The sequence below is a fragment of the Rhinopithecus roxellana genome, chromosome 5 (assembly GCF_007565055.1).
Source record: "Rhinopithecus roxellana isolate Shanxi Qingling chromosome 5, ASM756505v1, whole genome shotgun sequence".
In the NCBI taxonomy this organism is placed as follows: domain Eukaryota; kingdom Metazoa; phylum Chordata; class Mammalia; order Primates; family Cercopithecidae; genus Rhinopithecus; species Rhinopithecus roxellana.
Genome location: NC_044553.1, coordinates 175725315 through 175739631, shown reverse-complemented (window position 1 = coordinate 175739631; position 14317 = coordinate 175725315). Strand labels below are relative to the sequence as shown.

At 33.1% G+C, this 14317-nt stretch overlaps 1 protein-coding gene and 1 pseudogene across 1 annotated transcript; both read left to right on the top strand.

Moving 5' to 3' along the window:
- Positions 1–6516: 6516 nt before the first annotated feature.
- Positions 6517–7611, top strand: LOC115897731 (prefoldin subunit 3). The gene has a single exon (XM_030931681.1). The coding sequence runs from the start codon at positions 6549–6551 to the stop codon at positions 7140–7142; it is 594 nt and encodes a 197-aa protein (XP_030787541.1). The 5' UTR covers positions 6517–6548; the 3' UTR covers positions 7143–7611.
- A 1284-nt stretch (positions 7612–8895) lies between these two features.
- On the top strand, positions 8896–12321 carry LOC115897610 (annotated as a pseudogene).
- The last annotated feature ends 1996 nt before the right edge of the window (positions 12322–14317 follow it).

Below are 14317 nucleotides of genomic sequence, written 5' to 3'. Positions count from 1 at the left end.
AAAATGTGCCACTTAATGCAATTAACATTATAGCAATAAGGAAATTTCTTTGATAAGGTCAAGCCATTGTATAAGCATCTCTCCTTCATAGGTATTCCAACTTGATAAAGCAGCTGTTCATGTTCTTCATGAATTTCCACTTCAAGACTCAACTCAAAACCCATTTCTTTGGTAAAGTCTGACATAAACTCCCACAGAAAGTTTAAGGGTTTTTTTTTCCCCCACATTTATACTGTAATTTTTAATATATTTTTATTATAATATATATAATTCTATAGTTATAATTTGAGTAGATGTCAGTCTCCCTGTTAAATTATATCTCTCTAATGGGTAACAATATATTGTTTATTTTGAACCACACAACTGGCAAGCATAGTAGATGTTCAATATATTTTGGCTTAGCCGAATAACGTAATTGCAACACTGTTTTTGAATCAAGGACAATATAGAGTGATTATAGGTTATAAGAATAAAAAATAAAATGGTGGTAGGGCGCGGTGGCTCACGCTTGTAATCCCAGCACTTTGGGAGGCCGAGGCGGGAGGATCATGAGGTCAGGAGATCGAGACCATCCTGGCTAACAAGGTGAAACCCCGTCTCTACCAAAAATACAAAAAGTAGCCGGGCTCGGTGACGGGCACCTGTAGTCCAAGCTACAAAGGAGGCTGAGGCAGGAGAATGGCGTGAACCTGGGAGGCGGAGCTTGTAGTGAGCCGAGATTGCGCCACTGCACTCCAGCCTGGGCGGAAGAGCAAGACTCTGTCTCAAAACAATAATAAAATAATAAAATAAAATAAAATAAAATAAAATAAAATAAAATAAAATGGTGTTCCACATTGCAAATTTTGAGTATCATGTCAAGTACTTTGAAACTTAGGAAAGTAGGGTGTTATTTCAAAAGGGAACATGCAGGACCAGCTTGCCATGAAAGCACTACATTTACTTATCTATTTCCTAGATGACATCAAGCATACTCTTTCACTTACAGAAATAATAAATGACATTACTTTCTTAGTAGAAATGAACATTTATAGTTTGCAATAGTGGAATTGAATTACATAGAAATGTCTTTGTTGAAAATAAATTATGGATGACTTATTTATAAGCTTTAGTACTTATAGAGGTATTAAACCTCAGTGTAGTATTCAAATAGGTTATAATATCTTCTCTCTGGTATCTCATTTTATATATACTAATTGAACAGCATGCATATTTTCTTGTTAATATACATTTTCATGTATTGATGTTTGTTTTTGAAATTAATTGTAAACCAAGGACTTTTCTTTATATAACTTAAGGTACAAAAATATAAATAGAGGGAGCAACTTTTGAAATGTTGGCATTTCTATTCACCTTCCCCACTACCTTTTAAACTTTAATAAGCTAAGATTCTGCATTAATTATGCAATTATCTTAAATCCACAAATTGGACAGAGATTCTTCTGCTACATTACAATTATCTGCACCTATTTCACTGCGTCAAACTTGCTCAATGAGGACAAAACAAGTTCCTCTAAAAAGAACTATTTCCACCAGTATACAAACATTATGACAAAGCAATACTTGAGAAAGCGCCGTTGAGCGTACCTGTGAGAAATGCAAACTGTTAATTTTTTTTTTATTTTAGAAAACTTTTCCATGAAGTTTCCTTTCATTATCTTAGAATAAGTGACAAGGCATTTTAAGCTATTTTTTTTTTTACAACAATATAAACCTACATTCAATTTTGTTGTCAGGTTATTATATCAAAAAGAACTCATCTTATTTTTAAAGACCAACCAAATTCAAAAGTCTGCATCCTTTTAAGAATAAGCATTTTTCTTAAAGTGTATTCAAAGTTTTTTGAGTTTGTTTGTTTCTTCCTTGAAAACATTATAAAGATTGCAAAGACTTCTGAGATGGAATAGCACCAAAGAAGCCTTCTGAAGTAAAAAAAAAAAAAAAAATTGTAAAACCAAAGATACTTGAAGTAGCTAGCTAGACTCACTGCTGTGTTATAGAAATGAAATGTGGTGCTTTATAAAACAAAAACAACAGATAGGTATAGTTACCGGTTACCTCATGATAGTCAGATTTAAACAAAAATAAGATCAGAGAGACCAAATGAAATAGCTGCCAAACTAGGAATTACACCAAATTTTGTTCATCCGCAGAGCATTATTATTTTATATTGTATGCCACATCCCATACCTTGATCACAGGATCTGAAATGATTTTTAAGGACAAGTGAAATATTTATATTATTTTAATCTATCAGCTTTTAATATAGTGAGAATTCCTTACAAGGATGAAGATTTATTACCGTCATTCACAGTTGTTTATATTATATGGAGTATTATCTGACAATATTTTCCTGAAAGTGAATGAATAATTGTAATTTAAATTTTTCAATGTTTCTTTTATTTTTGTGATAAAATGTTGGAGATTATGGTAAAACATCCTCTATGCTATAAACACAAGTCAAATTATTTTATCCTTCTACTAAGGGCCCAGGCATAGCTTTCATTTTGTTGCAATTTGTTCACTCTGTATCTTTTTACACATTGAATTTGTACGTGAAATTATGTTTGTTCTAATAATTATTGCATCACATTATTAAAAATAATTTAGAACTTCATTTTATCTTTCAAAATAAACTAAAAATGAAATTCTGTGCTTTATTATCCTTTTGACCGTGTACATCTCCTAAATTTGTGGACTGCTGGAAATTTATTTAAACTAATTTTTGGAGTGGGAGTTGGAGTCTTGAAAACTTAACAGAGAAAGTGACATATGAGTGAATGTGAGAGTTATGACTGGTAAATCAAAGAAGCAGGAGCATACTGGGTAAGAAAATAGCAAGGCTTGAAATTGTATTAGTGTGCAGCAATTCCATAGAGTATAAAGCAGTTCTTGTGTAGTTATAATAATGATTATAGTAGCTGGGCTTGTGGGCAGTGAGTTATTATAAGATTAGAAATGTAGACTGCAGCTGTGTAGAAATAGTCATGAATACTTGGGAATTTGAGTTGTATATTATACTCAACAGGAAGCCATAAAAATGTTTTTTAACATGAGACAAACACCTCAACATCAATGTCTAGAAATTTTATTTTCACAGTCATATATTGCAAGAATTGAATAGTGAGGAGTCTACTGGAAAGCAAGTAATAATTTCAATAATCTGATTAGTAACTCTGGAAGAGAAAAGGAGGGGAAACGTAAGGAACATTGGTAAGATAATTTTGACAGAGCTTGACTTTCTATTAATGTGAATGTTTAAAAATAATTAAACGTGACTGCAATTCTAGGACAGCTGGCAAAGAAAGTAGTGCCATAGCATTACATACTGTGCATGTTATGTTGATAATAGTTCAGCTATCACATATGGTCTCCATATTTATGAAAGATGGAGAAGAAAGGAACTGGATTATTCACAGGGGGTTTTATAGTTTTACCCTCCAAAAGACATGCAGCACTTCCAATACATTTCCTTGTCCAGAGAAAAATGAATTAGCTCTAACTGTAATAGGGCTGAGATGTTTCCCTTTTGCATAGGAAGAAAAGGGGAACCAGATATAGGTGTTTGTTACTGAAGCTGGCTACAACTCACAGGTTTTCACGAATAAAGACAAAAGACATACTGAAACATATGAGGAGCCATGATATATTTAAGTTAAAAAAAAAAGAATTATTTGAAAAGAATATCAAGCATACTTGATGAGGGCTGCACTATGGAGATAAAAAGAAAGTCAAACTAGAGCATATGTATGTACATGTATGTATACATTCCCACATAACTACACATAAAATGTGTATATATTTTATACAGTCAGTTGCAGGATATAGAGATATACAATGGAAATATTTATGGAAATACATAACTTATTTTAAAAAATTGTAATAAGTAATATTAACAATGTTTCAATCATTGAATGCAAGGGACAATTACTAATAGTGTGCATCTTAAATTATTTTCTAGGAACTCTATTTTTCTTGGAAGGTATGTTTTTTACTTGCATATGCAGCCTACTTTTCTTCTGGACATATATTTATATTATGTGTTTTTTGTGATTCATCTGGTAGGAGGATAAACCATAGCATATATTCAGCGTCCATGGACTAGATTCATTTTTAAAGAAAAGAAACCTTTAGATATCTATCTATCTAACTATATCTATGTCTATCTCCATGTCTAGCTATCATTTAGTTGTTTATGACTTAGCCAGTGGTGTGTGAATCACATGGCTTACTTTGATATCTTAACTGAAAGATTATCTTTTTATATTAATATGTGGTTTAGAACACTTGTGATTTAGAACATTTTTACATATTATTAAAGGTAAAGTGAAATACTATATATCAATTGTTTAAATAAAGCTTAATTTTATTAGCTTGTTTTTGAATAAGTAAAAGATTATATATAATTATTATAATTAACATGTTAATTAAAATTATCTTTTTGTTTCTGTTTAGTTGTTATATACATTAAATTCCTAGAATACAAAATTAATAATCAAAGGTGTATGTAGTCACTAGATTTGTCAGCCAGTTTACTTCCAGCAGTATGTGAAGTTGCCAGTCTCTGATCATACCTATTACTATTGTTTATTTTCATTTTGCTGTCTTAACATTTTAAGATCTTATTTTTATTTACTTTTTTATGAACAATAACATTTTAAAATTTCACTTATTTTTACTCTTTTTATTTCTCTGAGAATTAAACTTTTCACATATTTGGTAAACTTCACCTTTTTGTTAGAACTGTTTTATATCACACTCTTTTTGTCATACAATTCTTTTTTTTCCAAAGTAATTATTCTTTTCTATATTCTTAATGATATTTTTGAATATTAACAATAAAAGTTTCTTGAGACCAGCCTGACCAACATGGTGAAACCCTATCTCTACTAAAAATACAAAAATTAGCCAGGCATGGTGGCACGTGCCTGTAATCCCAGGTACTCGGGAGGTTAAAGTAGGAGAATTGCTTGAACCCAGGAGACTGAGGTTGCAGGGAGTCAAGATCGGACCATTGCACTCCAGCTCTGGGTGACAGAGCAAGACTCTGTCTTGGAAAACAATAATAATAATAATAATAATAAATTAAAAGTTTTACCATATGTGTATACAAGCACAAACACTCAAACACTTGTTTTGCTGTACACATTTTGAACCATTTTCCCAACTTATGTGCATTTCATATTCTGGTCTTTTATTGTCTCTTAGATAGTATCATTGTGTTCTGAAACTTATTCAGACATACACATTAGAGATGGGAGTCAGACTTTATTGCCTAGACTGCAGTGCAGTGGTGCAATCATTTCTCACTGCTGGCTCGAACTCCTGGGCTCAAGTGATCTTCCTGCCCCACCCTGCTTAGTAGCTGGCTAATTTTTTAATTTTTCATAGAGATGGGGTCTCACCATATTTTCTAAGCTGGTCTTCAAACTTATTCAACTTTTTCTTGATTATTAGTTGTGGAATTTGAAAAAAATTACTTATATATGCTTTAATATAACATACATAAAACAGAAGTCTTAATTTCCCCACCGTATGCAATGTGTTAAAATAATTGATTTTACATGCTTAGCACAGTGCCTAATGGAAATTAAATGCTCCATGTATTTACTACCGTCATCATCATTTATGTTTTCTCTATTGTTTTTGTGCTTAAGTCTTTTATTGGTTCAGAAAAGTGCTAGGCAATGGCAAGAGAATTTCTACATTCACATGTCACTTTACAACTTTGACAAATTTTATGACTTTCTGGACTATTGTCCTTTGAAAATAAAGCAATAAAATAGGATTTCTGTCATAATTTCAACTATAATAACAGAAATAGCAGGTTTTTACGTGAATTTTCTGTAATAAATCTGTCACATATTTGTAAAACAAAGGAATGCTAACCAACATTATTTATTCTCTTACAGAAATGTAACCTTTTAACAACAACTAAAAATATTTTCATTCATTATTTAAAAGAAGAACTTGACATTCAAATGGTTTTGAATAGTAATGTTATTTTAAAAGTAGTACTATTTTCAAAAAACAGATTTATACAAATATATGAAAGGAAAGATTGGCATTATATAAGTATTTCCCTATTTTAAAGAGTAAGTACAGAAAATAAAATGCAGAAGTAAAACGAAATACAAACATAGATGAAATTGATAATTTCAAGATTAAGAGAAAATAATTAGTGAATTCTAAGTATGTATACCACTTATCAGCTTAATCAAAGAAAAACATAGGTTCATTCACAGAGGAAAATACAGGGAATAAACATCTTTAGTTGTTTGCATAGTATATGAAAATTCTTTTTGTTAATGAGTATCTTATAATAAGTTTCACACTTTTCAGAAATTAAAACTTTATATCTTGATTTTCCTGCCTCTTAGAATTTGATCCTGCATTTTCTACTACTTTATGATTAATGGTGATGGAGATTGCTTTTTTCCTATGTTTCTGTTTCTACCTCTACATAATTATAGAAATTATAGCTAACAATGTTTGCGATCCCGGCGGCCGGCGGCCCGGGAGGCAGTCGCGCGCCTCGCATCCCCAAGATGGCGGCCGCTAAGGACAGTTGTGGCAAAGGAGAAATGGCCACAGGGAATGGGCGGCGGCTCCACCTGGGGATTCCTGAGGCCGTGTTTGTGGAAGATGTAGATTCCTTCATGAAACAGCCTGGGAATGAGACTGCAGATACAGTATTAAAGAAGCTGGATGAACAGTACCAGAAGTATAAGTTTATGGAACTCAACCTTGCTCAAAAGAAAAGAAGGCTAAAAGGTCAGATTCCTGAAATTAAACAGACTTTGGAAATTCTAAAATACATGCAGAAGAAAAAAGAGTCCACCAACTCAATGGAGACCAGATTCTTACTGGCAGATAACTTGTATTGCAAAGCTTCAGTTCCTCCTACTGATAAAGTGTGTCTGTGGTTGGGGGCTAATGTAATGCTTGAATATGATATTGATGAAGCTCAGGCATTGTTGGAAAAGAATTTATCGACTGCCACAAAGAATCTTGATTCCCTTGAGGAAGACCTTGACTTTCTTCGAGATCAATTTACTACCACAGAAGTCAATATGGCCAGGGTTTATAATTGGGATGTAAAAAGAAGAAACAAGGATGATTCTACCAAGAATAAAGCATAATGCTGGCAATTAAAAATGTGGTTCAGTTTTCCAAACATGTTATCTTAAATACCCCTTTATTCTTACAGGTTGACATAACTTTGAATGTTTTAACACCAAGAATTTTAAGAAAAGATAAACACCATTTTATTTATTTATAAAAACAAAATTAGTTTCAAATATTTTTGACATTGTGGTTTTTTTTTTCACATTTCTCAGCAAAGCTAATGGTATTTTAATCATTATTTTTGCCTGTCATAAGAAAACTCTTAGCTGAAATGGCCGAAAACTGTGAGACGTGCTATGGAAGCTGAATGTCAGACACTAGCACAGTTTACTATTTCCCTTTCTAATTGGCTCATGTTACTCTCACTTGATGTGGTTAAACCATTTTAGAGGTAGAGAAGACAGACAGTTTGAATATTTGTAAACTTGTTTTTCTTTGGTGTATTTAGGACTTAGTGGTCCTGTGTTGCTGTTGTCTTCTATAAGTGGGGTTTCATAACTCACTGCTTAACAAATAACTATCTACTCTGATATTCTGGACATTTCAGGAAATGGTAATTTGCCTTGTTACACAGTTAAGGGGGCTATTAAGACAACATTTTTTCTAACCTCAGATAAGTGCAGTGTCTTTGCAATGCCAACATAAGGGAGATCTTGGCCAACGTGAAATAAAATTACTCATTCAAAAAAAAAAAAAAAAAAAAAAAAAAAAAAAAAAAAAAAAAAAAAAAAAACAATGTTTGCAAAACCCTTTTGCTTCTCGATTTGGTCATGTGACAAGACAGTGAACAGTGGGATGAAAAGGAAATGTCATATAACAGTTTGAATAGATTTTCTTAAAATCTAGTTGGCATTCATACCTTTCTCTCTATTACTTTGTTCCTTTCTCTACCATCTTGGTGATTTTGGTCACGTAATAAGGGTAAGTGTGCAGTAAGCTGAAAGAAGCCTTGATCCCAAAGAACTTTGAGAAACATCATGATAGTATCATCCTTGTATTACATACACAAACACACATACAAATGAGATCAATATTTTCTTTAAAACAATGCTATTTTACTTTACTATCAGTTTAAAACCAATTTTAAATTTGCTAATATATAAATTTTATTCATAATTTGGTAACTCTATATGGCACTGACAGTCCAAGCCAAATATTTGATATGCTATTGCTGTGTATTTCAGTCATCTTTGTAGAAGTTTTGGAACCATGGGCTTAACTGTGACCAGTTACCTCTAAGTTGAAGTAATATGTGCATGTCTCATCCCTGTCTATTTCCTAGTGGAACACTGCCTTTAAGACACAAGTGGTCCAGACTATCCAGTTTTAAATCAAGGAAGGGCATAAGAATTGCATCAGACATTTTGAGAGTGAGAAATAAATTTCTATTGGTTTATGCCATAGTGATAAGACTGGGAGGAACCTGACTCTAAGTGGTTTAAATGCATTTGTTTCATTTTCTGATTTCTTCAGGTCCATATAGTAAGTCTTTTATATAAGAAATTATTGAAGCCCACAAGAAAGTCCTAAATGTTTTTTAACAAAGTGCTTTAACACTGCAGACAGACTCAACATGTGTTGGAACTGCAGGCAACAAGAGGAAGCAGTCCTTTACAATGGGTGTTTTCTTGTGGCAAATATCTATAGGATGTGATCCCATGAGGTAATACACTCAGAGAAAAAGAGAAAAGAAAGGAGGAAAGGGGAAAATAGAAAAAAAAAAAAAAAGTAAAAAATGTATTATTTCATTAGTGGTAAATTGCAACAATGACAATATTTTTAGACTTGGTAATTTGGAATAAAATCAGTTAAATTGTATCTATATCCTAATATGTTGTAAATATTGATTTTTTTCTAATTAATTGAATGAACACTTTTACACAGAATAACATGTAAAGGACTATTTATCTCCATTACTTTTCCGCTATAGCTGTTTTATCTTTTTGGCTATTTGACTCCTTGAAAATACAGTTTATTTTTCTCAATGGAAAAGTCGTAAATGGACTTCTAAAGTGAACAATATAATGCAGAAATACTGAAATATAATGATTGCAATGTGAAGTCAGTTTTAAACTGACTTCTAAAGTGACCGGAATATTGCACCGATATTGCAATGTTCAAATAATAAGACCTTAGATTGGTGTTTCCCAGTGGAAGAGCTAAGAACCATGAATATGCTCAAGTACAAGGAAAAAAAGCAAGAAATATCCAAATTAAGCAATCTAACATATTAATTTCAAGCTGAACTTAATAAACTGAGTATGCTGAAATAGAAGCTGAGAAGAATGGAAGGAATTTAAGTAGTAAGAAGAAGTAAAAATCTACTTAATGTAAATTTTCCAGGAATGAGGAAGCATAAGAAATAATTCATTTCAACATAGTTTAGTTCTGTTTGGATGGAATTAATTAATTCAACAATAAATTTTAATCATTTGGTATAAAATTTGGTTTTGAAGATGATAGAGCTGATGACTTTGAATGATATAGTGGCTGAATTTTATATTTTTAGCCCCATGAAAATTGGGAAATGAAAATACTATATTTTTAAAAAGGGTAAAACAATAAGAGGGAAATATTATTAGTCAATTATAATAAAACTACAAAATTAGTAAAGATTCTGACATTTTATAATAACGATTTCATTTGTGAAAATTACTATATCACAGTACACTAAAAAATCATTTATGAGCCTTTCATGTGTAAGTCAAATAGCTGTATAAAACTTACAGAAAATTGCCAATTGTTTTCCATTAATTCTGTTTTTATAAAATCTTTTCTCAGATAAAAAAACATTTTGGGGGGGATTTGAAATTGTTTGAATTTCAATAATTTTCACAGGAAATTACATCTTTAACTATATTTTCTAAGAGCTGTAGAAGAATTCCTTTCTTTTCTAGTTCGGCTTCTTTTAAGTTGAATATTGTTTTAATTTATTCATTCACTCATCTATTCATTCAATCATTCAAGAAATTTTGAGGATATTCTATGTATAAGGCCTGGTTCAGATCTTGAAGTTAAAATGTTGAGACTACATTGCAGATGTGGTCTCTGCTCATGTGGCCCTTACAGTATGTAGAATAGCCTATCCACATTTTAGAGGCAATGCAAACACAATTACAACATGGATAATATTCAAGGAGTCTAACTTTCAAATTCTTTATTACGAATATTCAGAAAAAGTAAAGCTATATTTTTATATTTTCTCAGGTAGTTTCCCTACATACTGGCATTTATTCTAAGTTAAAAATGTATTGATCTAAATATGTCTAAAATGTTCATCTTTCTGTTAGACTACATATACCTTGACTGGTGCTGCAAAGAAGTGATAGCAACAATTGCACTATGTTAAAAACTCCTGGACTGGAACAACTACTTCTTAGTAATATTTAAAGTATCTTTGTAACTTATAATGGTGGCTTATGTAGAGTTAGTGCTCAAAACTTATTTTAGTGTATACCTAGATGAGTAAACCTGAGCAAATTTGTGACATGAGGAATTTAACTTTACTTTTGCTGACCTCCACTTACCAACAATTAATTAGAACACAGTAAAGAAATAGAGATAAATTAAAAATAGAAATAAATGAAAGTAAGCTGCTTCTCCATTTGTAATTTTATCCAATGGATGAATATATAGACAGACATAGATGAATACACAGAGATAGATATAAATATAGATATAGATTAACACCCCTATTGTCACCTAGGGACAATTGTGCCCCACAGTGCACATTTGGCAATACCTGTGAAAATTTGGCTTGTCACATTTTGGGGTAAGAGTACTACTGGCATCCGACAGATAGGGCACAGTGATACTACCAAACATATTACAATATACAGGAGATGCTCTACCCCCCAAACAATTGTTTGGTTTTGAAATCAATAATGCCAATGTTGTGAAAGATATCAAGGTATTTGATGTAAATACAGATACGATACATTTATCTTAATTCTTCATAAAAAGTAAATTATAATTAACAAGTTCCCTGAGCAATTACACTTCCATATATACTCACTATGTATACAAATCTGTGTTTATAGAAGGCAGATACTTGGTAATCTATATCAACTCTTTAATATGATAGCAAGACAATGTTTACCCACATACAATAGCAATATTAATGAAAGAAAAAGAAACGTAATAATATCAGTCATTAAGTAATCTCAAAACAAGAATTTCGACGTAGAGCAAAGAACATTTCAAAGGTGGTTTGAAAACGTCTTTTTCCCTTTTTTCATTTATTTTACTTTTCTTTCTGTTGAAAACAAAGCAGTTGTCTTAATTTTCTATCTGAATTCTGATTATACAGGTAAATTCATCATAGTTATTCAGAGCATTTAAATAGGACATAAGCACACTCAGCATTCTGCTCTCACCCAAGGTGTCAGACACCATGTTAGAGTCCCACAATGCCACCCTCTAAGTCTCATAGCAATGCAGATGAGACATTTTGCATTGATAATGAAGCTTTCTATGACACCTGCTTCAGAACCCTCAAGCTGCCCATACCCACCTACAGTGACCTAAACCACCTGGTATCTGCCACCATAAATGGGTTCACCACCTGCCTGCGCTTCCCAGGCCAGCTGAATGCTGACCTGCAGAAGCTGGTCATGAACATCGTCCTATTCTCCTACCTGCAGTTTTTCATGCCTGGCTTTGCCCCACTCACCAATCAGGGCAGTCAGCAGTACCCTGACCACGGCTGAGCTCACTCAGCTGATTTTTGACGCCAAGAATATGATAGCTGCTTATGACCCCCCCCATCCCCCTTATAGGCACTACCTAACGGTGCCTGCCATTTTCAGAGGCCACATGTCCATATGGGGGGTGGATGAGCAAATGCTCAATGTTCAAAACAAAACAGTATCTACTTTGCTCATTGGCCCCAACGACGTGAAAAGAGCTGTCTGTGACATCCCACCACAGGGGCTAAAAATGTCTGATACCTTCATCAGCAATAACATGACCATCCAGGGGCTGTTCAGGCACATCTCGGAGCAGTTCATAGCCATGTTCAGGTGCAAAGCCTTCCTGCATTGCTATATGAGTGACGGCATGGATAAGATGGAGTTCACCGAGGCCAAGAAGAGCATGAACAACCTTGTGTTTGAGTACCAAGAGTACTACCGAGGTGTCACACTTGAGGAGGAGGTAGAGTTTGAGGAGTGTGCTGAGGAGGAGGTGGCCTAGATCCTTCTGTTAATAGTAGGCGTATGGGGATTCTCTATTTACTTACAGCGTGTTCTGGGATAGCCATGTCTCCCTATGCACTTGTTCTTCATGTCTTTACCTCACAACTTGTTGCATTTTAAAGCATTTTCATAGTATGTGGTTTTGCCTAATAAAGCATTCTTATAGAAAAAAAGAAAAAGAAGGTTACTGAAAAATATAAAGTGTGGTATGCTTTTTGTTAAAGATAACTACAGGGTATTGCATATACAATTGCCCCATAAATAATTTCATAGACTAGCTGTAATTAAAGAAAATTGGGTTATTTCTCATCTATATCACAAATTTTACTTAGACCATAAGGATTACAGAAGGTCAAATTTCATTTTTTAAAAATCCAGGTGTTATGTCACTGAGTATTTAGCTAATTTAAGAAATTTGAGTGGCCCTCCTAGTGGGAATAAGGTTTTTGTTCAATCATTTATGTCCAATAAATAGGTAATAAATGTTTTCCATGTGGCAAACATTGACCTAGGTCCTATGGACACAAAAGTTGATAAACTAAACATGGTTCTAGTCTTCACATATTGTGTAATCTGATTAGAAAGACAAAGTATGGGCAAAAATAAAAAATACATGAATAATTTGGGATTTTGAAATGTGATGACAAGTAAACAAGGTGTTATGAAAATCACAGCAAAACTGGAAGACCCTGACTTAGTGTCATCACACAAGTTCATCTACCGAGTTGATATTTACCCTCAGTTCTTAAACATGAAAAGAAGGCAGAGAGGAAGGCTGAATAAAAATAAAATTGTAAAAATATTCTGGTAAATAAAAGAGTTCGACCTGCTGTATCAATGGTCTCCAGAGTAGAATGCTCAAGATGATTTGCTGAGGATTAAAAATAAATTGTTAAAGATCTTATTTATAGTTATCTTTTTATCTAAGGAATAAGAAAGGCAATAACTTTATAAATGAGCAATGCATTAATTGATAGTAGCAGGTGAATCCATGGCCACACTAACATTTTAAATGAAATAAAAGTAAAGTGAGAGATCTACAAGATAGACAATTGCAGTGGAAATTTATCATGCTTCTTTTCTCTTCCTAAGACTGCTTCAATGGACTATAGGTTCCATTATCTACAATACTGAAATTTGGCCTTATATAGTAGGTGAGTAGTTTTCAATGATTCCTGTTTAGAAACTGAAGCCTCAATGTAATGATGATACTGATATAAAGAATTAAAAAAAAAAAAAAATACAGTGGTATTGCTCCTCTTTAAAGTGCTCTTCTCAGCCATATTTTGGTATAAAAATAATGGCAATCTAAATTGAAATATCAAAAGTGGCAATGAGATATGGCATTTGGCATTATTAAAAGATTATCTGAAATATAAATTTTTGAGTAATCTTCTACTAGTATTAAAAATAAATTATGCCCTTTGTGTGTATTGTACTTTGATATTTTAACTAAGGATGATATGAAGCCAAAGCATATTTCATTTAATCATTTTATATAATTATATAAATGTTAAGTATAATAAGAAAAAGAACATATTGGAAGTAACCTGGGAAACACCAACAAGTGAAATTAATGGATGTTGCCGCAGCTTTTTCACTCCTGATTTTGTTTACACTCACAACTGGCAAACTCCAGATTCTTGTCCCAAGACCAAGAAGAATAAGGCAGGCAGCCACCAGAGAGTGAGTCAGGCAGAGTCAAATTTATTAAGTGACAGAAATGCTCTCAGCAAAAAGTGGCTTCCCAAAAGAGGCTTGCCAGTTGTAGGGCTAAGTTCAGGGGTTTTTACGGAGTGGGACAGGGGAAGAGTGCGCTGACTGGTCTGCCTGCACTGAGAAAAAGACATGATAGTGAAAAGAATCAATTGGAGGCAGAGGTGAAGGCTTGACCTGGGAACTTGGCCCAGGAATAGTCAGGGGTTGAAGTGAAGGCTTGGTCCAGGGCCTTGGCCCAGGACCAATCAGGGACTGATGGGACATTACACTTTATG